At 41.6% G+C, this 20,000-nt stretch overlaps 1 protein-coding gene across 8 annotated transcripts in view; it reads left to right on the top strand.

The window, feature by feature from the left end:
- Positions 1 to 20,000, top strand: part of plcb4b (phospholipase C, beta 4b) — a 48,548-nt gene that overhangs the window by 12,405 nt on the left and 16,143 nt on the right. For 7 of the 8 annotated variants that reach the window (XM_067384599.1, XM_067384600.1, XM_067384596.1 and 4 more), the window contains 23 exons: positions 1,525 to 1,625; positions 5,882 to 5,962; positions 6,246 to 6,305; positions 7,411 to 7,554; positions 7,925 to 8,004; positions 8,311 to 8,364; positions 8,438 to 8,519; positions 9,834 to 9,934; positions 10,157 to 10,214; positions 10,936 to 11,044; positions 12,038 to 12,248; positions 12,367 to 12,460; positions 13,255 to 13,334; positions 13,482 to 13,566; positions 13,723 to 13,813; positions 14,249 to 14,338; positions 14,970 to 15,076; positions 15,144 to 15,239; positions 15,349 to 15,499; positions 15,821 to 15,905; positions 16,297 to 16,421; positions 19,162 to 19,213; positions 19,657 to 19,759. In XM_067384599.1, the coding sequence (XP_067240700.1) occupies positions 1,542 to 1,625; positions 5,882 to 5,962; positions 6,246 to 6,305; positions 7,411 to 7,554; positions 7,925 to 8,004; positions 8,311 to 8,364; positions 8,438 to 8,519; positions 9,834 to 9,934; positions 10,157 to 10,214; positions 10,936 to 11,044; positions 12,038 to 12,248; positions 12,367 to 12,460; positions 13,255 to 13,334; positions 13,482 to 13,566; positions 13,723 to 13,813; positions 14,249 to 14,338; positions 14,970 to 15,076; positions 15,144 to 15,239; positions 15,349 to 15,499; positions 15,821 to 15,905; positions 16,297 to 16,421; positions 19,162 to 19,213; positions 19,657 to 19,759 (2,223 nt within the window). In that variant the 5' untranslated portion in view covers positions 1,525 to 1,541. Of the gene's footprint in view, positions 1 to 1,524; positions 1,626 to 5,703; positions 5,728 to 5,881; positions 5,963 to 6,245; positions 6,306 to 7,410; positions 7,555 to 7,924; positions 8,005 to 8,310; positions 8,365 to 8,437; positions 8,520 to 9,833; positions 9,935 to 10,156; positions 10,215 to 10,935; positions 11,045 to 12,037; positions 12,249 to 12,366; positions 12,461 to 13,254; positions 13,335 to 13,481; positions 13,567 to 13,722; positions 13,814 to 14,248; positions 14,339 to 14,969; positions 15,077 to 15,143; positions 15,240 to 15,348; positions 15,500 to 15,820; positions 15,906 to 16,296; positions 16,422 to 19,161; positions 19,214 to 19,656; positions 19,760 to 20,000 lie in introns of those variants that run through there. The other variant, XM_067384601.1, reaches the window with a different exon arrangement.

The raw sequence follows: 20,000 nt of genomic DNA, 5'->3' as shown, positions 1-20,000 counted from the left end.
CGTCTCTCGGCCGCGTGTCCCCGCGTGTCCTCTGCATCCTCACTCATTAATTTGAGTGCGCTTATGAAGCAGGGGCCTCTGGGTAATTACCCTCGCTGCCGTTTTAAACGGGCGGTAACAGGGGATTGCGCGGCCTTACAGGGACGGATAATTATCTCAGCTCCGCTAACTCACGTGTTCAGCTGCTGATCAGTCGTTTGTGTTCATAACTAATGTTAAACTGTGTGACATGAAGAACATCAACACTGAACATAACTGACATCTTAATGAGTTCAGTTTGTTCAGAACCACAGCTAACAAAACTTTCACCGTTATTGAACTGAACTGAATCAACATGATCTGAATAATGACTCTGTTGTCTTCAGTCATCTCATATTTGATGAACTTTGCATCATTAATTCTGTTATTTTCCTGTTTATTACTGTGAAGCTGCTTTGAAACAATCTCTACTGTATAGAGCGCTGTAGAAATAAAGCTAACTTGACAAAAATATGTTCTACGTTTTGCTAATGTTCCCATTAAATTATGAGATGTTATTTGTAAATGTTCAAAACACCCCTTTATTTAATGTTTCAAAAGCGTTTTTTCTTGGTTACGTGAACGTTAAGGGAACATTCCATCTTATCTTTCTGCAAACATTGTGAGAACGTTACTTTAGAATGTTCTCTGAACGCTCTGAAACGAGTAGAAACATTAAAAAATATATAAACAAAAACATTTATGAAAAAATTGTTCCATGAACAATGAATAAATAATGTTTCTGTGTTAACGTTTTGAGAACATTATTAAAAACTTTAAATAAATATTCTGTTAACGTTACTGGAAGAACGTTTGTTCATAACTTTGAGAGAACGCTGGCACAACGTTCCCTGTTCGCCGGGACAGCGGTAAATCTGTGAATTTTCCGTTGTGAACGTGGCGGAGCCGTAACTCCTTCTGTTGGATGTGCTTGAATATGCAGCACATCTCCTGAATATTAATGAGCTCTTGAATATTTATCAGCTCGGTGGGACATCAGCGGTTTATTTATAATGCTCTGTGTCTCGGTGTCCAGCGTGTTTCCCAGCGGACGCAGCGAGACACTTTCCTGTTTGGGAAATCTTGCCGTCGGCATGTTGAATCTGTTTTAGTGTGTTCAACAAATGACCGTGGACATGAATATTCACATGACCTGACGGCAGCTTTCATTCTGTCAGTTTAGAGCCCATGTTCATGTTTAGGCTGAAGAGAAGATTTGAGACAAATTCAGATTCTGCTGTAAAGAGGACAACAGAGTCATTATTGAGATCAGTTCAGATCAAGTTTCTCGTCTGATAGTGTCAGTGCAGTCAGTAATATCACTGAATATTATGTGTCTCTAAGTGTGTTCATTCACAAAAGAATTAATGAAATGATTCTTTATTCTTTACAGATGCACCAAAAACACAAGAACTGAAATATTTGTCGTATTACAGTCCAGTGACTGTGGTGTGAGAGTTTTCTGGATGTTAATGTGGTTTATTTCCCATCATGCGTGTGTTTCAGGTCTGTGAGGAGCAGTCATGACCAAATCATACGAGTTCAACTGGCAGAAACGCGTTCCTGAATTCCTGCAGGAAGGAGCCGCGTTTGACCGATTCGATGAGGTAAACGCCCTGATCTTGTCGCACACACACACTTCCTGTTTATGCATTTCCTGTGTATCTCAATCAAGCTTTTACATCAGCTGAAATGATGTTAATGACATAAACATGCAGAGGGATTCTGGGTAACGTGTGGATTCACTGACTCTGTTTGTGATTTCACTCATAACTATTTAAGTTAGCAGCTCCACTATTTGTGCTGTTTTCTGCTGTAAACACGAGGTCAGATTGTTGAGTAACGTGCCGTCCGAATCATCGCAGGTAAACGTCACCTGATGCTGCAGGTGTCAAATGCGGTCGTTCGCAGTAAAATCACCTTTGCGGGACGATGAAGAACATCGCGTGCTCTGGTTAATTGAAAAGCCCTGCAGGACGCGGGCGTCTTGATTAATGCGGCAGATGTATCGCACAGGAACTAGTGTGTAAATAAGAAGGAAGTCTCATGGAGAGCAGTTACAGTTCAGCCAGATCCGACAGAGCAGCAGACGGTGAAACTGTGCTGCCGGCGGCCATCTTGGCTCGTGTGTTCAGCTGAAGGCCGTCGACGGTGAACTCATTAGCCGAGCCCGCGGGTGTGCGCTCGCATCGGGACGCTTTTATTTGGACTTTGAGATTTTTGCTGCCAAACTCAGAGAGGACGTTTGGAATCGATCTACACACACTTCTTCTTCTTTGGTTGTCCTTCGTATATGATGATGACGTTCCTCCTCATTTTCGGTGAATTCTTTGAAGACTGCAGAATCCAATCCTTGATCCACAAATCTGAGTTTGTAGAGGCAGGCACGGTTGTACGTCTCCGTAGTATTCCTGTGTGGCAGAGCTGCTTCCAGATGGTGCGGTTTGCTGCTAATTCTTCCAGCCGTGAGGGCTTAATTCGACACTTTCTCAGTGAAGTTTTTAGTTGATCTTTGTACCGCTTTTCTGACCCCCTGCAGAACGGGCCTGATGGAGCGGACCGTAGAGGATTTGTTGTGGCAGACGATCTTGAGGCAGCCTTATAACATGCCCAAGCCAGCGTAGTTGATGTTCGGTGACCGTTGCCTCCATGTTCTTGCAGTTTGTCCTAGCAAGCACCTCAGACTGTGGGATGCATGTGATCCTCAAGACTCGCTCCGGCAGCCTCAGGTGTTGCTGTACATGACCCAGGATTCGAGTGGTGATGCAGACAGCAATTAGTGAGCAATTGGTGCTTATTTTGAAAGACCTTACGTTGAAGTTTGCCAAAGGCTGCAGAGGCTTGCTTTATCTGATTTTTTTATTATTAATCTAGATTGCAGTCCTCTGATACAGTGCTGCCTAGATGCTTAAAGGATGGTACTAATGGTTGTTGTTCTTTGGTAAGAACAGAGGTTGGGCCTCCGTTGGCATATCTCTTCAGTTTTGATGTAGGTCTTCACGGCAGCAGCAAGGAGAGTCTTCTTCTTCTTCTTGTAGGCCTCCTTCCCTTCCCTTTCCCTATGTATAAATAAAACGTTATCAAAATGATTCCAGTTCGCATGGATCCACGGAAACGACTAATTTTTCTGTATTATGCGGGCCAGACAAGTAATTTGGCAATGTCACTTAAGACTAAGCATCTGTACACATACAAACCAGATACCAAAAAAGTTGGGACACTGTACACATTGTGAACAAAACCAGAATGCAATGACGTGGAAGTTTCAAATTTCACTATTTTATTCAGAATACAACATAGATGACATATCAAATGTTGAAACTGACAAAATTTATAATTTTAAGGGAAAAATAAGTTGATTTTAAATTTCATGGCATCAACACATCTCAAAAAAGTTGGGACAAGGCCATGTTTCCCACTGTGTGGCATCCCCTCTTCTCTTTATAACAGTCTGCAAACATCTGGGGACTGAGGAGACAAGTTGCTCAAGTTTAGGAATAGGAATGTTGTCCCATTCTTGTCTAATACAGGCTTCTAGTTACTCAACTGTCTTAGGTCTTCTTTGTCGCATCTTCCTCTTTATGATGCGCCAAATGTTTTCTATGGGTGAAAGATCTGGACTGCAGGCTGGCCATTTCAGTACCCGGATCCTTCTTCTACGCAGCCATGATGTTGTAATTGATGCAGTATGTGGTCTGGCATTGTCATGTTGGAAAATGCAAGGTCTTCCCTGAAAGAGACGACGTCTGGATGTGAGCATATGTTGTTCTAGAACTTGGATATACCTTTCAGCATTGATGGTGCCTTTCCAGATGTGTAAGCTGCCCATGCCACACGCACTCATGCAACCCCATACCATCAGAGATGCAGGCTTCTGAACTGAGCGCTGATAACAACTTGGGTTGTCCCTGTCCTCTTTAGTCCGGATGACATGGCGTCCCAGTTTTCCAAAAAGAACTTCAAATTTTGATTTGTCTGACCACAGAACAGTTTTCCACTTTGCCACAGTCCATTTTAAATGAGTCTTGGCCCAGAGAAAACGCCTGCGCTTCTGGATCATGTTTAGATATGGCTTCTTTTTTGACCTATAGAGTTTTAGCCGGCAGCGGCGAATGGCACGGTGGATTGTGTTCACCGACAATGTTTTCTGGAAGTATTCCTGAGCCCATGTTGTGATTTCCATTACAGTAGCATTCCTGTATGTGATGCAGTGCCGTCTAAGGGCCCGAAGATCACGGGCATCCAGTATGGTTTTCCGGCCTTGACCCTTACGCACAGAGATTGTTCCAGATTCTCTGAATCTTTGGATGATATTATGCACTGTAGATGATGATAACTTCAAACTCTTTGCAATGTTTCTCTGAGAAACTCCTTTCTGATATTGCTCCACTATTTTTGGCCGCAGCATTGGGGGAATTGGTGATCCTCTGCCCATCTTGACTTCTGAGAGACACTGCCACTCTGAGAGGCTCTTTTTATACCCAATCATGTTGCCAATTGACCTAATAAGTTGCAAATTGGTCCTCCAGCTGTTCCTTATATGTACATTTAACTTTTCCGGCCTCTTATTGCTACCTGTCCCAATTTTTTGGAATGTGTAGCTCTCATGAAATCCAAAATGAGCCAATATTTGGCATGACATTTCAAAATGTCTCACTTTCAACATCTGATATCTTATCTATATTCTATTGCACTCTAAAAAATGCTGGGTTAAAAAACCCAAGCTGGGTAAAATAAGGACAAACCCAGCAGGTTGGGTTAAAGGGCACCTATTATGCCCTCTTTCACAAAATGTAATATAAGTCTCTGGTCTGGTCAAGTTTCATCTTAAAATACCACACAAATTTGCCCCTATTTGGGGGTGAGTAAAAACATAACTTTTACTATATTAATATATTGCTGTCTAAAAAAATAAATACAAAATTGGTTGGAAAAAATGGCTGGGTGAAAACAACCCAATCCCTGGTTTTGTCCATATTTAACCCAGCAGTTTTTAGAGTGTGTGAATAAAATATAAGTTTATGAGATTTGTAAATTATTGCATTCCTTTTTTATTCACAATTTGTACAGTGTCGCAACTTTTTTGGAATCGGGTTTGTACAAAAAAACACGTAAATGAACGACAAGAATGCATCAGAAGTCTTCTGTTTTCAGTTAAAAAGGTGTTTAAGCGGCCCCTAAGTTAATAAATAAGTGATTTAATCAAAAACTTGCTTGCTGCTGTAGAGCAAAATAATCTCTGTCCATTAATTTTCCTGTTATCACTGTGAAGCTGCTTTGAGACAGCCTGTATTGTTAAAAGCGCAATATAAATGAAGATGACTTCTGGGCTCTTCTACGTCACGAGCACGCAGTCGTCAGATCAAGGACCCGCGTTACTGAGACCTTGGTGGTGCCTTGAAGCTTCGAATATTAAAGAGGTTTCCATCCAGCCTGAAGTCAACGGTGATCCCAGTACTGCTCATCATACAGAAGCTTTGTGGAAAAGTACAGGTGTCGGCACACATCCTTATCCCAGTGCACTCCAGCTCCTGACCGCCTGCGCTCACACCAACCACCATCCCTTCATGGAAAGTCACAGGATATTACAAATTTGTCCGTGTGGCCACGAGGAGGCCTGTGGGAGTGTTGGTGATGGAGAGGTTATGTTCTGGCAGGGTTAGTTACTGTCGTGAGGGTCGGCCAGCGGCAGCAGACTGAACACAAGAGGTCAGCAAACAGCAAAACAGATTAGCGTGCCGTTACTCTCTAAACTGCTGCTCCAGTGCATCACGTCACACACACACACACACACACACACGGCTGTTTAATGACGTGTGTTCATCTGTCCAGAATAACGCTCATCATCTGTTGTGTTTTTCAGGATCCCTTCGTCTTCGAGCCCAGCTGCCATTTCAAAGTCGACGAGTTCGGCTTCTTCCTCACGTGGAAAAGTGACGGAAAGGTGCGATTATGAGTCAATAAATCCTCAGATCTTCATTCTGTTTCTGTTCAGACTCTCATGAGATCATGAAGGCTTAAATTATATTCATGTGAAACTCATTATAAACCTGAGATTTGATCTGATGAGATGATTGATGATGTTCATACTGTCAGTCACTGACATTCAGTTTAAACTCTTTCTGTCAGCAGAACTTTGAGATGTGCATTATTATTCATATTCACTCTAGATCAAGCACGGTTATAGAGTAATAACAGCGTTGTTCATTAAATCGTGTCTCCTGCAGGAAGGTCAGCTGCTGGAATGTTCTCTGATCAACAGCATCCGTCCTGGAGTCGTGCCGAAGGTAAAGACGTCCGATTCCTGTTCGACTTCATGATTCGCTGCTTTCTGTGCCAACATGTTGAGAACATTATTAAACAAACGTTCTATTAATGTTACTGGAAGAACGTTTGTTCGTAACATTGAGAGAACGCTGTGAGAACGTCACTCGTCACTGTCCATCAGACGCATCACTTCACTGTCACATGACCTGACGGAGCTCACAGGGAACGTTCTCAGAACTTTAGCTAACGTTCTGTCGAGGTTCTTCCAGAAACATTAACAGAACGTTTGTTCAGAGTTATCTGGTCTTTAATGTTCTCAAAATGATGGAACAAGAACATTATTTATACATCATTCATGAGTGTTTGTTTTTACCCAGAAATATTATAGTTTGTTTAATCTTTTTAAAATGTTTGTACTTGTTTCAGAACGTTCTAAAGTAACGTTCCCATAATGTTTGGAGAATGATACACTGGAATGTTCCCTTAACGTTCACATAACCCGGAAAAAACACTTTTAACATTTAAAAGTGTTCAGAGAAGGTTAGGAACATGTTCAGCGAGACTCTGTTACTGTGTTTGCTTTACATCTGCTCTCAAGTATTATTGACAGTCAGAGATTATATATCATATTCTGTGTGTGTGTGTCAAATATTGACTGGTGTGTGTCGCTGTGCAGCCGCACCCATCTGCAGTGTTAGTCTGGTGCAGTCACAGCAGGAAGTGACTTTATGGACCATTTACCTGCGCGCGCGTGCGTGTGTGTGTGTGTGTGCGTGTGTGTGTCCACTTTCATGTTAATAGAGACAGGTTTACTGTGATCATGTTCCCTCACCTTCAAACTCAACATGAGTGAAAATCCGGCTCATATTTCATCAGCAGTTTTTGCAGCTCAATCCCTCTTTGCTGAAATGAATCACTCTTGGATTGAATTGTTCATGAAATGAACATCATTAAATGAATCAGACACAGACGTGAGGTCTGGGAACGTGACGTCTCTTTGGGATTCGGTAGTTTTGACTAAACAGTTTCATCTAAATCCAGACTAACTGTGAGTTCCAGACCTCCAGTGTTTCTGCTGAACGAGTTGATGTTGATGTTTGTCCGTGTTTTTGTTCCGTTCTGAAGGACTCAAAGATCCTTGCGTGCCTGGAAGCCGCCGGGAAGAACGAGGCGGATCTGGACGGTCGCATCATCTGCGTGTGCAGCGGCCCGGACCTGGTCAACCTCAGCTTCATGTACATGGTGACCGACAACACGGACACCGCCAAGGTAACCGTTACCACGGCAACAGGTGTGACCTGGTCAGTGCAGCACACGTGTCAGACGCAGTGAATCACGCTTCTGTCCCAATCCTGCTCTGAACGTGTGTGTCTGTCTCTGTGATGGATCAAACCTCAGTATTATCAGTGAACTAATGTTCTGAGAGTTCAGCTCTGTGTGATTCGTTTGTGATTCACTGGAACGAGTCGTTTGTTGTTCGTTCACTCCAGCTGCTCAAACTGACTCTCAGACGAGCTGCTTTACTTCATGTTGATGTCGTTTAAGTCTGTTAAGGCTTCATGTAACGGATCTAATAGTTTAAGCTTCCTCAATATTCGACATTCAGAATAATTCAGCTTCTCCTCATTTATGACTGCAGAAATGGATGGAAGGCCTGAAATCCGTGATTCACAACTTCAAGGCGAATAACGTGTGTCCGATGACGTGCCTGAAGAAACAGTAAGTCGATCCACGAAAGACTCGAACTGCCAGACGACACAAATATATGAGCTCATGAGTGACGGTGAACGACCTGATCTGCTGGAGATCTGATCACACCGAAAACAATCATGTTCTTCCTCAGTGTTTCCGTCTTGTTCTCCAGAACAAATATCTAAAGACTCTTAAATCAACAAACATTTACTGGAGAATCAAGAATCTTTAGATGTTTGTTCTGCAGAAGAGGAGGAACATCATGTTTTTGGGTGAGATGAGAGCAGATCCATCAGATGTTGGTCTTCATGAACTCTCTCTCTCTCTCTCTAGTTGGATGAGACTCTCCTTCCTCACGAACATCAACGGTAAAATCCCCGTTCGAGGGTGAGTGTCTGATGTTCTCTTTGATGATCTCTTTATTCTGGAGTGTTTTGTCTGATCGTCTCGTCTCACGCAGAATAACCCGGACGTTCGGCTCGGGGAAAACGGAGAAGGGAATCTTCCAGGCGCTGAAGGAACTCGGTCTGCCCAGCGGGAAGGTCAGAGGAACGCCATCGTTTGACCTTTTGATGGATTTAATCTGCTCAATGTGAATGTCTGATTCAGTGACGTGATTCTGAAGAAGAACATGTCCGTCTTTGAGCTCCAGCTGATGACCAGGGTTTCATCCGGGGAAACAAACAGTGGGAAAATAAATATATAACAAGATTAAAATACAAAAAGTAATTTGATAGAAATAAATAATAAAAAGAATTTAAATTTAAAAAAAAAATACAAATGTGTAAATAAATGAATTAAATACATTTAAAAAATTACAATAAAATACCATTTTAAATTATAAAATGAATAAAATAAATAATAAAAAATAGATTAAAATTAATTATAAAAGTTCAATTAAAAATAAATGAGATTAAAATAAGAAATAAATGGATAGAAATAAATAATAAAAAGAATTTAAATAAATAAAAAACTTTGAAATACAAATTTGTAAATAAATGAAAAAAATTATATTAAAATACTATTTTAAATGAATAAATAATAAAATAGATTAAAATGAATTTAAATAAAATAAAATTTAAATAAAATAAAAGTTAGATTAAAAATAAATAGATTTACAATAAATAATAAAAAGTAAATTTAAATACACAAATGGAAAAATACAAATGTGTAAATAAATGAATTAATTAAATAAATAAATAAGAAATATTACAATAAAATACCATTTTAAATTATAAAATGAATAAAATAAATAATAGAAAATAGATTAAAATTAATTATAAAAGTTCAATTAAAAATAAATGAATGAGATTAAAATAAAAAATAAATGAATAGAAATAAATAATAAAAAGAATTTAAATAAATAAAAAATATTGAAATACAAATTTGTAAATAATGAAAAAATTATATTAAAATAATATTTTAAAATGAATAAATAATAAAATAGATTAAAATTAATTATAAAAGTTAGATTAAAAATAAATAAATAGATTTACAATAAATAATAAAATACACAGTACAGTATTATAGTGAACAGATTAAAAAAAAAAAACTAAATATTTCCCAAATTTTATTTCTCACTGTATATATTGGGTTTTTAGACATAAAAATGTCTTTTAAATGTTGGGATGCGTGTCTGTGGATCTAAAAGCTTATTAAAGTGTGTTTTATTATTATGACTCGCATTCCAGTGAAAACATCTAAAATCTCTTAAAAACGCATTAACTAGTTTAATCTTAATACTAGTGAAAGAAGCTGCCGGTTCAGCAAATCTTTTGATATAATGGCTCTGATCCGGTTTGCAGGAGTCTCAAACACGAGCTGCTGTTAACCTGCTGATTCTCTTTGTGCTGCAGAATGATGAGATCGAGCATTCGGCCTTCACCTTTGACATCTTCTACGCTCTCACGCAGAAAATCTGCCCTCGCACGGACATCGAGGAGCTTTTCAAGAAGATGTACGTCCGCACAGATCTTCACTCACAGATTAGCAGCACTCACTCCAGAGACAGACTCTAACGCTTCAGCGGTTCGACATTAACCCGTGTTTGACTAACAGGATCTGTAGACGGTGTCGTACTGATGCTTTGACATGTCTAACTCTCTCTCTCTCTGTCTTTAATGGTTTTGTTTGTGTTTTTGTAACCAAACCAAATCTCTTCTGCTCAATTTCTTTGCAGCAACGGAGACAAAAGTGATTATTTAACCGTAGAGCAGTTAGTCAGCTTTCTGAATGAAGTAAGCTCTTTATCATTTATTAACTGTGTGTTTCTGTCTGCATGTCGCCCTGCTGTGTGTGTGTGTGTGTGTGTGTGTGTGTGTGTGTGTGTGTGTGTGTGTGTGTGTGTGTGTGACATATCAGGACACAAATGTGTATAATGACAGAGGTATTACAAGGAGAGGGTGATTTATGAGGACATTACTCCATTTCCCATTTTTCAGTCACACAGAATGACTTTTTGGAGAAAGTGAAAGTGTGTAGGGTTAGTACAGTATAAAAACCATTACGCCTATGGAATGTCCCCACAATTCACAAAACCTGTGTGTGTGTGTGTGTGTGTGTGTGTGGTGACGGTCCTGCTTCTGTCTGTGTGTTTGTCTGGCTTCACACGGGTCTGGTTGGTTGTGGTGTGTGTTGTGTTTGCTGCTCGTCTCACACCGTCTCTCGATGTCTGTGAACTGCAGTGTAAGACAGTGATGTTTCAGCAGGTCAGAAATGAAGCAGAATGTGAGTGAACTGCCCGATACTCGTCTGTTCTCTGTCCGTCTGCTTTAATTTGCAGTGAAGACACACTGTGTGTTTTATGTGCATTGGAAAAGTTTGCCCTCATAAGGGTAAAAAATGAGGTTGGGCTGCAGCCGGCTGATTCTGACATACATGGCTGTATTTTCATGAGCTCATAAAGATGCGTCTCCAAGGACGAACCCTTCCTCACTCAAGATGTTTGTTTTCCCTCAGAACCAGCGGGACCCTCGACTCAACGAGATCCTCTTTCCGTTTTATGAAGCCAAACGAGTCACGCAGATCATTGAGAAATACGAGAGAGACGCTGACTTGAAAAAGAAAGGTAAATGGAGGCCGAGGAGACGTGATGAGCGTCTAATGAAGGACCGATGGACTGAAGCGCTGCTGCTCTCTAGTGGCCAGTCAGTGTCAGCACACGCTCCGACCAACACACTAGAGCTCCAGAGTTTCTGAAAGAGTCTCTTCTGCTCACCAGGACTGTGTTTATTTGATCAAAAATACAGTAAAACAGTGAAATATTATTCCAATGTAAATCAGCTGTTTTCTATGTGAATATATAGTAAAGTGTAATTTATTTCTGTGATCAAAGCTGAATTTTCAGCATCATTACTCCAGTCTTCAGTGTCACATGATCCTTCAGAAATCATTCTGATATACAATTATTATATCTCAATTATTAATAAAAATTCTTATTGGTATCATTTTGAAAACAGTTAATAAAACTGCTTTATATTTTTTTGGAAAACATGATACACTTTCATTCGAAGTTTGTGGTGAGAACGATTAAAAAAAAGAGAAAAATTAATATTTTTATTCATCAAGGATACATTAAATTGATCAAAAGTGACAGTAAAGACATTTATAATGTTACAAAAGATTCTATTTATAAATAATAATATATATTAAAATATATTAATAAATGCTGTTCTTTTGAACTTTCTATTCATCAAAGAATCCTAAAAAATAAAAAGTATCACAGTTTTCACAAAATATGAACTTTTCATATTATCAACTGTTTTCAACATTGATAATAATCATAAATGTTTCTTGAGCAGCAAATCATCATATCAGAATGATTTCTGAAGGATCATGTGACACTGAAGACTGGAGTAAATTACACTTTACTATATATTCACAGAGAAAACAGCTGATTTACACTGGAATAATAAACACAGTATTGGTGAGCAGAAGAGACTCTTTTAAAAGCATTAGAAAATCATAATCATTCCAGCCGTATGAAGGTGATGAAGCAATAAGTCAATCATCTTCTCATCTGAACGTTTGCGGACAGATTTGATCATCTTGTGTTTTTCAGGTCGCATGTCCTCAGACGGATTCTGCCGGTACCTGATGTCGGATGAGAACGCGCCGATGTTCCTGGACCGTCTGGATCTGTGTCAGGAGATGGATCAGCCGCTGGCTCATTACTTCATCAGCTCGTCACACAACACGTACCTGACCGGCCGGCAGTTCGGCGGGAAGTCTTCGGTGGAGATGTACCGGCAGGTGCTGCTGTCCGGCTGCAGGTGTGTGCCGAAACACACGCGTGTCAGAGAAATAACTCAACATGCGTGTCTGAGCGCCTGTTCCTGTCAACACGTCAGAGATCACGGATTTATGTGTGTGTGTGTGTGTGTGTTCCAGGTGTGTGGAGCTGGACTGCTGGGATGGTAAAGGCGAGGATCAGGAGCCCATCATCACTCATGGGAAGGCCATGTGCACCGACATCCTGTTCAAGGTGAGCTGTCAATCACTGCTCTGACTGTCGGACATCTTCATGCTTTTAGTTTTAAGTTGCAAAAACAGACTAAAGACTCTGAAATACTACAAGTGAAACTGAAGGAGGAACTTCATTTCAAACAAAATCAGGCCAAAACAAAGTTAGTTTCTGGAGTTCATTCTGGCTGTTAAACTCTCCTGAACTCCCATTGGTCAATGGTGATGATGTAATAGGTGGGTGTGACTCTAAGGGCTCCGCCTTCTTTGAGGTGTGAATCGTCTCCGGTTCATTTCTTCTGTTCAGACGCGAGTAAAAACATGTTAATACTGTAAAGCGATTTATAAACATCAGATGCTTTCTTAACTGCTGTTTCATGTCATTTGTGTTGTTTATTTTGTTATTGAGAGGAATCATATTATCATATATATTTTCATATTCATATAAATGTGGGTCGTTCTGGATGTTCTCTAACAGTAAATCGCTGCAAAAATCAGCGTGTCGCTTGAAATTGTGTTTCTGTTCAAGCAAAGGTGTATCGGAGTCTTAATGTTAATAATGTCAATATAAAAGATCCGAATCAGAGTCTGAACTCTCTGTTCGTTTGGCTGGTTTGAGTCTTTCGTTTGTTCATAATGTGATTCATTCATTTGATCTGAATCATCTGATCTTTTGCTTTGCTTTTATTAGTAGTAATAAATCATGCAGTGGTGTATGTTTTTGTTCAGCAGTTCTTTTTATTATAATGGGGACAATCTGCTTTTCTGATGTGCTGTTTGTTTGTTTGTTTGTTTGTTTGTTTGTTTGTGTAACAGGATGTAATTCAAGCCATAAAGGAAACGGCGTTTGTAACGTCTGATTATCCTGTTATTCTGTCCTTCGAGAACCACTGCAGGTAAAAGCGCTCGTCTGCGTGAGGGTCAGTGATGTTGACCGCCGGTTCTGTGCGGCGGCGCTCACGCTGCGTGTGTGTGTGTGTGTGTGTGTGTGTGTGTGTGTGTGTGTGTGTGTGTGTGTGTGTGTGTGTGTGTGTGTGTTGCAGTAAACCGCAGCAGTATAAGATGGCCCGGTATTGCGAGGAGATCTTCGGGGATCTGTTGCTCAAGCATCCGCTGGAGGGATTCCCGGTACGTGACCTCCTTTTCCCCACACACAGATCCAGACCTGCTTTAGTCTCCCGGGAAAATCTGACCCACAATGCCAATGTAGTCCACTGAAATCTGTTCCTTCGCATCCGGCGGGTGAATGTGTTGATGAGTGTTTCTGCGCTGTTGTGTTTCCAGATCGAAGCCGGTCAGCAGCTGCCGTCGCCCAACGACCTCAAACGCAAGATCCTCATCAAGAACAAGCGCTTAAAGCCGGAGGTGGAGCAGAGTACGTACACCGTCGCCTTCTCTGGAAACCTCCTGCCGCCGTTAATCAGAATCAGAAATGAAGTTGTGATGCTCTGTTCACGATCACAGCATGCTCTGCTTCACAGTCAATGAAGTTTAACGCTCAATTGGAAATCGAATGTGCGCAAGCTTCACTTTTTTTACATTCACACCTGCATCATTTCCATCATATTTTGTGGATCGAAGTCATCGTGATATTTGCATACCGAACTGTGATTGGTCGTTTCTGTATTCATATCAGCCTCCAGTCGTCACTGTTGCTCTGGAAACACGGATCTGAATGAAACCGTTCAGCGGATACTCTGCGACCGCGGTTCAAATAATACATCACTGTGTTTTTATCTTGATGTTCTTTGTTAAACTGGTGTGTGTGACTGTCATGAGTGATCATGTGACTGATTATTGTGTGTTACAGAGCAGCTGGAGTCGTTCAAGAAGCACATGGAGGCTGGAGAGATGAGCATACAAGCTGGAGAAGATGAGAACGATGAAGATCTGGACAGCGGTAAACACACACACACACACTCTCACACACACTGCTTGTGAATGATTCATCAGTAGCCATGTTTCCATCCACTCATCCGCTCAATTTTGGGATATCACATTAGAAACGCTGGATGGAAATGCCAAGATGCAAATAAATTATAAAAATGCATAAAAACACTCAATTATACAGTTGGATAATAGTTTTATCTGATGCACATAAACTACGATGGAAACACATTTACTGAATAAATCCCTCAAAAAGTCACATGACTTTGCCTCAGCAGAGGCTGTGATTGGATGACTGGACTAACCAGCGAACCAATCGCATCGCAGCATCTCAGATGTTGGTTTGGTGGTCATCAGAATGATTTGGTTTAATTCCTCCGGAGCGTCTCACACGATTGTGTCCCAAACACCAGCATCCGAACGCAAGATCACATGACAGCGTTTACTGTGTTTCGTCTGACGCTCTGAGACCAACTCATTTATGATGGAGGAGAAAGAGCCCGATTGCAGAAAATGACATGTTTATTACTGATATCTAACCCCAGAGTGTTTCTTGAACACATGGGACGGAGACGCTGCTCTCTCCCAGTCAGGGTTAGGTTCTCAGCGTTAGACGTGTAGTGTTTGATCTCTGTGTCTCTCAGCTCTGGACAGTAAAGATCTGAACTCAGACGTGAAGACCGGCATCACTCAGTCGCTGTCGGAGGATCCCGGCGATCCGGACGCGCGGGACGGCAGCATCAGGAAGAAGGTGAGCGGCGCAGGACTGACGTTCATCAGCGCTCGAGTTCTGCTCTGACATCATCTCCGTGTTTCAGATCCCGGATGATGATGCCACCGAGATGTCAGAAGCCACAGAGGTCACTGACGCCACCGACGTGTCTGAAGTGTCCGACCTCGACATAAAGAAGAAGGTGTGTTTGATCTGTTATCTGTGTCTGATAGATATCTAAACGAATCTGTATCGAATGAAACTGAATCGAGTTGCTCATGAATCGGAGTGACTCTGTTTGTGTTCATCAGGGTGTAGAAACGGCTGAAGACGCGGATGCCGAACAGCAGCTCATCGCCTCCTACAAGTATGAAGGAGCGACGACCAACATCCACCCGTATCTGTCGGCCATGGTCAACTACGCCCAACCCGTCAAGTTCCAGGGCTTCGAGGTCGCCGAGGGTCAGTTCAGCGAACAACTCTAGAGAAAACGACGAGATCACAGAAATAGTGCTTTTCACGTTACATATTGTTTACATGTATGTGCTCCTGATGATTACAAAACAAGAATAATATTTGAATCATTTCTTGCGAGCGCCATGATCTGCTGTAGGAGAGCTCAGTCACTGCTGGTTTGGAAAAAAACGCAGATTCACGTGGATAAGAAAGCGTTTATCGTGTGTCGCAGTGTCATGTACGACACGTGGATGTTTCACAGGAACACGTCACATGACCGCTGTACAGAAGTGTGTGTTAATGCCCGTGTTTTTCTGCTTTCCTCAGAGAGGAACATCCATCACAACATGTCGTCCTTCAACGAGTCTGTGGGTCTGGGTTACCTGAAGACTAACGCCATCGAGTTCGTGAAGTATCCTTCAACACCGTTACCCATCAGCCCTGTGTGTGTGTGTGTGTGTGTGTGTGTGAGAGTGATTTACTTGAAAACAGCCCAAAATAAATAAATGTATATAACTGTAATCCAGTATGTATTTTGTTAATCAAAGTCTTAGAGAGCGCAACTTTTCTTTTGTCTAACTCTAACGATCAGTAGATCATGTGGTTTCGTGTGGATGTGAGCAGATTTCCTGTAGATGAGTGTGTTTTCCCGAGGGCCGTCCCGTCGGGATAAACGCGCGTTTGAACTGTTTTAAAGAAGCTCGCTCTGCCGTGATCCGCTCGTCTCCTCAGGGAAGATTCCCCTGCTGTCCCGGTTAAAAATAGCCGGTTTGAGCGTGTTTTCCTCAGCCACAGACGCGCAGCTACAACAAGCGGCAGATGAGCCGCATCTACCCCAAAGGAGGCCGCGTGGACTCCAGCAATTACATGCCTCAGATCTTCTGGAACGCCGGCTGCCAGATGGTGTCTCTGAACTTCCAGACTCCAGGTACGGATGCGTCCGCGGGCTCAGAGCTACTGTACGGACCGCAGCTCGGCACATTCACACGGGTTTGATGAAGAATATCAGACGCGCTCTCCTGTTCTGAGACGCATTTGTTCTGGTGAAACTAATGTTAAATATAATATCAAACTACTTTGTTTTAGAAGCAGCGAGTGTGTGAAACTTCTGCGTCTGTGAGAGAGTCTCGGTGTCTTCTGTGTCTCGTGTTTCTCCTCCAGTGTGATTTTTTTTTTCAGCTGTTTTCTGGTCCAGCAGATTGACAGAAGCTCACGCTCCTACAGATGCTCACAATTTCAATCTATGATTGCAAAAAAACTCTTCTTCTTTGCTGTTGAGTCTGTGGCAGCCCGTAGAACCACTTGTGGGAAAGTTATGAAATTTGGCACACTGATAGAGGACAGTCTGAACTGTCACCGTACCAAATTTGGAGTCTCTAACTCAATCCCTCTAGCGCCACCAACTGTCCAAACTTGAAATATATTTATGCTAATAACTTTTGAACCGTCAGGGCTAGAAACTAAATTTTCCATCATGAACATTTTGAATTTTTCGAAGTCCTCCAAGGCCGTTACTCCATTTTTCACGAAAATTGAACCAGATCATCTTCAGACCATGCCAACAAAAAGGTATGGAATTTAAATTGACTTGTCAAACCGTTCTCAAGAAACACGTCAATGAATTTCACGAAGCACTTGCAAAAATAAACGTAATAATGTGATCTCCTCAACACTTTATCGTATTCAGACCAAACTTGGTCCATCATAAACGTGGTCTTGCTGGATTCAGGGCATCATGCCAAGTCAAATGATATCCAGTTTTCCCATATCAGCCATTTTGGCTGTCGAGAATTTTGTAGGAAAATGCTGTATTTTACGAATACATGAACGTATTATTAAAAAACTTGGTACAGGTCATCGGCATGATGCCCTGAAGGAGTCTGAGAAGTTTTGAATCAGTGCCACCTTGTGGTGAAAAAAATAATTTGCATGCTTATAACTTTGGATGTGGTTGACTTACATGGATTGAACACTAATGGCCAAACGTTGAAATTTTGATAGTAAGTGGCAAAAAAATGCAATCAAAGTCACATGTGTTCATACATATATGTGTCTATAACTCTTAAAATTAAATATTTTCACCAAATTTGACACGCTTATTTATGGGGGCATTTTGAGGACACAAAAAGAGTGGTGAGATTGCGCCACTCGGTGGCACTTTAATTGAACAAAACATGAAATTGGCTCTAACTTCAGTACTGTTGGTCTGATTGAAATTGAGTCTTTGTCTCAGTTACTATCATAGTCCATTATGACATTATTCAGGGTCACCCCTATAGTCCATTATGACATTGTTGGTCTGCTGCTTCCTCGTCTGTTGTGCTTGACCCCTTAATCGCTGCTTGCAGCTATATGTATAATTTTGTTTCTTGATTAAATATAAGACATTTCTCAGGTAGCAGATGTGGATCTTTTTGGATGAATTTAAGGAGTGCTGCCCTGCTCTGGTCTCAGTCTTGACATGTATTGGTTTAGGTGGTCTGGACTACAACACTAGTATGAGCACTACAGTACTAGTGATGGCTGACTTAGTCAAGTCTGATTTTTCAAGCGCTTTATGCAAAACAGATTGTTTCAAAGCAGCTTCACAGTGATAAAGAGGAAGTTCAGCAGTTATGGAGCACTGAGTCCAGCTGTAAGAAACACTACGAGTGTATGATGATAGATCAGCAGAAGTGTGTGAATGTCAGTAATAATGCGAGCATAAGCAGCTTCTGTTCCCGCATGTTCCACCGGCGGGAATGAAGCAGCATCTGCTCAGAAACACGTGCGCGTGACAGACTGATCTCAGATCAGAGAGACGTACTGCTGCGCTTCAGTGTGTTTCTACAGCAGCGCTTTATAAACGACGGGAACATGACTGACGAACACGCCAGCTTTATTATAGCGCTGTTGAAGTAGAGTGTGTGTGTGTGTGTGTGTGTGTGTGTGTGCTGCTGTCCTGAGTGATTCCTCAGATCATGTGTGTGTTGAGGAGCTGCTGGACCAGAAAACATCTGAAAAATCACACTGAAGGAGGAACACGACACACAGAAGATGCTGAGACTCTTTTGAGCACTTCCATAGCAACACCCTGGCAACCGGCCAGCATCACGCTCGCATCATCACAGGGAGTTTTGCACCGATACGCTCATGTCCTTTAGAACAGAAATCAATGTTCATAATTCACAGCGTCAAAGAACTCGTCACAGTTGTAGAAACAGAATATTTTTTATACAAATGTAACAAACGAGTTATTAATATTGCATTATAATGGTTTAATAATGCGCATAAATAGTCAGAACACTGACAGCTTATGATTTAAAGTCGGCATGAAAGGGAAGTTTCGCTGGTCATTTCTTCTGTATGTCAGAGTGAAACGCTTCGCAAACAAGAACAAATGTAGGGCGGGGCTTGATTTAGTCTGTGGGGAATCGATTGGATGGTTGTGGTTTGCTATTGGTGGATCTCATGTTATTCTGATTCAGGATTACCAGGAACATGAATTTAACACAATAATGATCATTCATAATAATAATCATGGTGACTTTAATGATAATTCCTTAATTACAAGATAAAAATAAAAAAAGGTTCAGGTCTCCGACAGATTTTGTGTGTTTTAAGTGTGTAACGCAGCACATACACATGCATGTTTGTGACGGCGGTGCCGCATTATTCCTGTGTTTCAGATCTGGGGATGCAGCTGAACCAGGGCAAGTTCGAGTATAACGGCGCATGCGGGTGAGTGTTTCCCGCTGCACTTCATCAATTAAAGTGTCACATCGCATTAGCTGCAGCCGGCGGCGGCGCGTCCGCTCTGTACACATTAGAGCAAACGAGCGCTCGCTAAATATCGGCCCTCGCACCGACATTCTCATGTAGAAATCCAGCCTGAGGCCAAACACTCATTTGGCATTATGAGCCCACGAGTGTCAGGATCACAGCGCCTTAATGTTTCTGAGCAGCGTCCCGTTATTACCAGTGTGTGTGTGTGTGTGTGTGTGTGTGTGTGTGAGATTGAGTAATGGAAAGAGCTCGGATCATTAATCTTCTTTTGAGCAATTAATCAGAAAAATAATTACTATCTGGCCTACAGGCGCAGCTATGAGTGAAGGGGATCATGTGACGCTCTACAGTCACGTGTTTACAGATGCTGCAGTCATTCATGCGACTCTCTCCCGCAGGTACCTGCTGAAACCAGACTTCATGCGCCGCGCCGACCGCATGTTCGACCCGTTCTCTGAGACGCCAGTAGATGGTGTGATAGCAGCGACCTGCAGCGTACAGGTGACACACACACACACACACACACACACACACACACACACACACACACACACACACACACACACACACACACACTCCATAGATGTAATGCTTTTTATAACCCTACTCCTAACCCATCACAGACAACTTTCTGCATTTTTACATTTTCAAATAAGTATCATTTAGTATGATTATACCACTGGCTGTTCCCCCCAATGTGGGTTAAACAAGTACACACACGAAATAAAGTCAGAATTGCAAA

Source organism: Chanodichthys erythropterus, chromosome 4 (genome assembly GCF_024489055.1).
Source record: "Chanodichthys erythropterus isolate Z2021 chromosome 4, ASM2448905v1, whole genome shotgun sequence".
In the NCBI taxonomy this organism is placed as follows: Eukaryota; Metazoa; Chordata; class Actinopteri; order Cypriniformes; family Xenocyprididae; genus Chanodichthys; species Chanodichthys erythropterus.
Note: the sequence above shows the minus strand (reverse complement) of the source record. Positions and strands in the feature narration are given on the sequence as shown.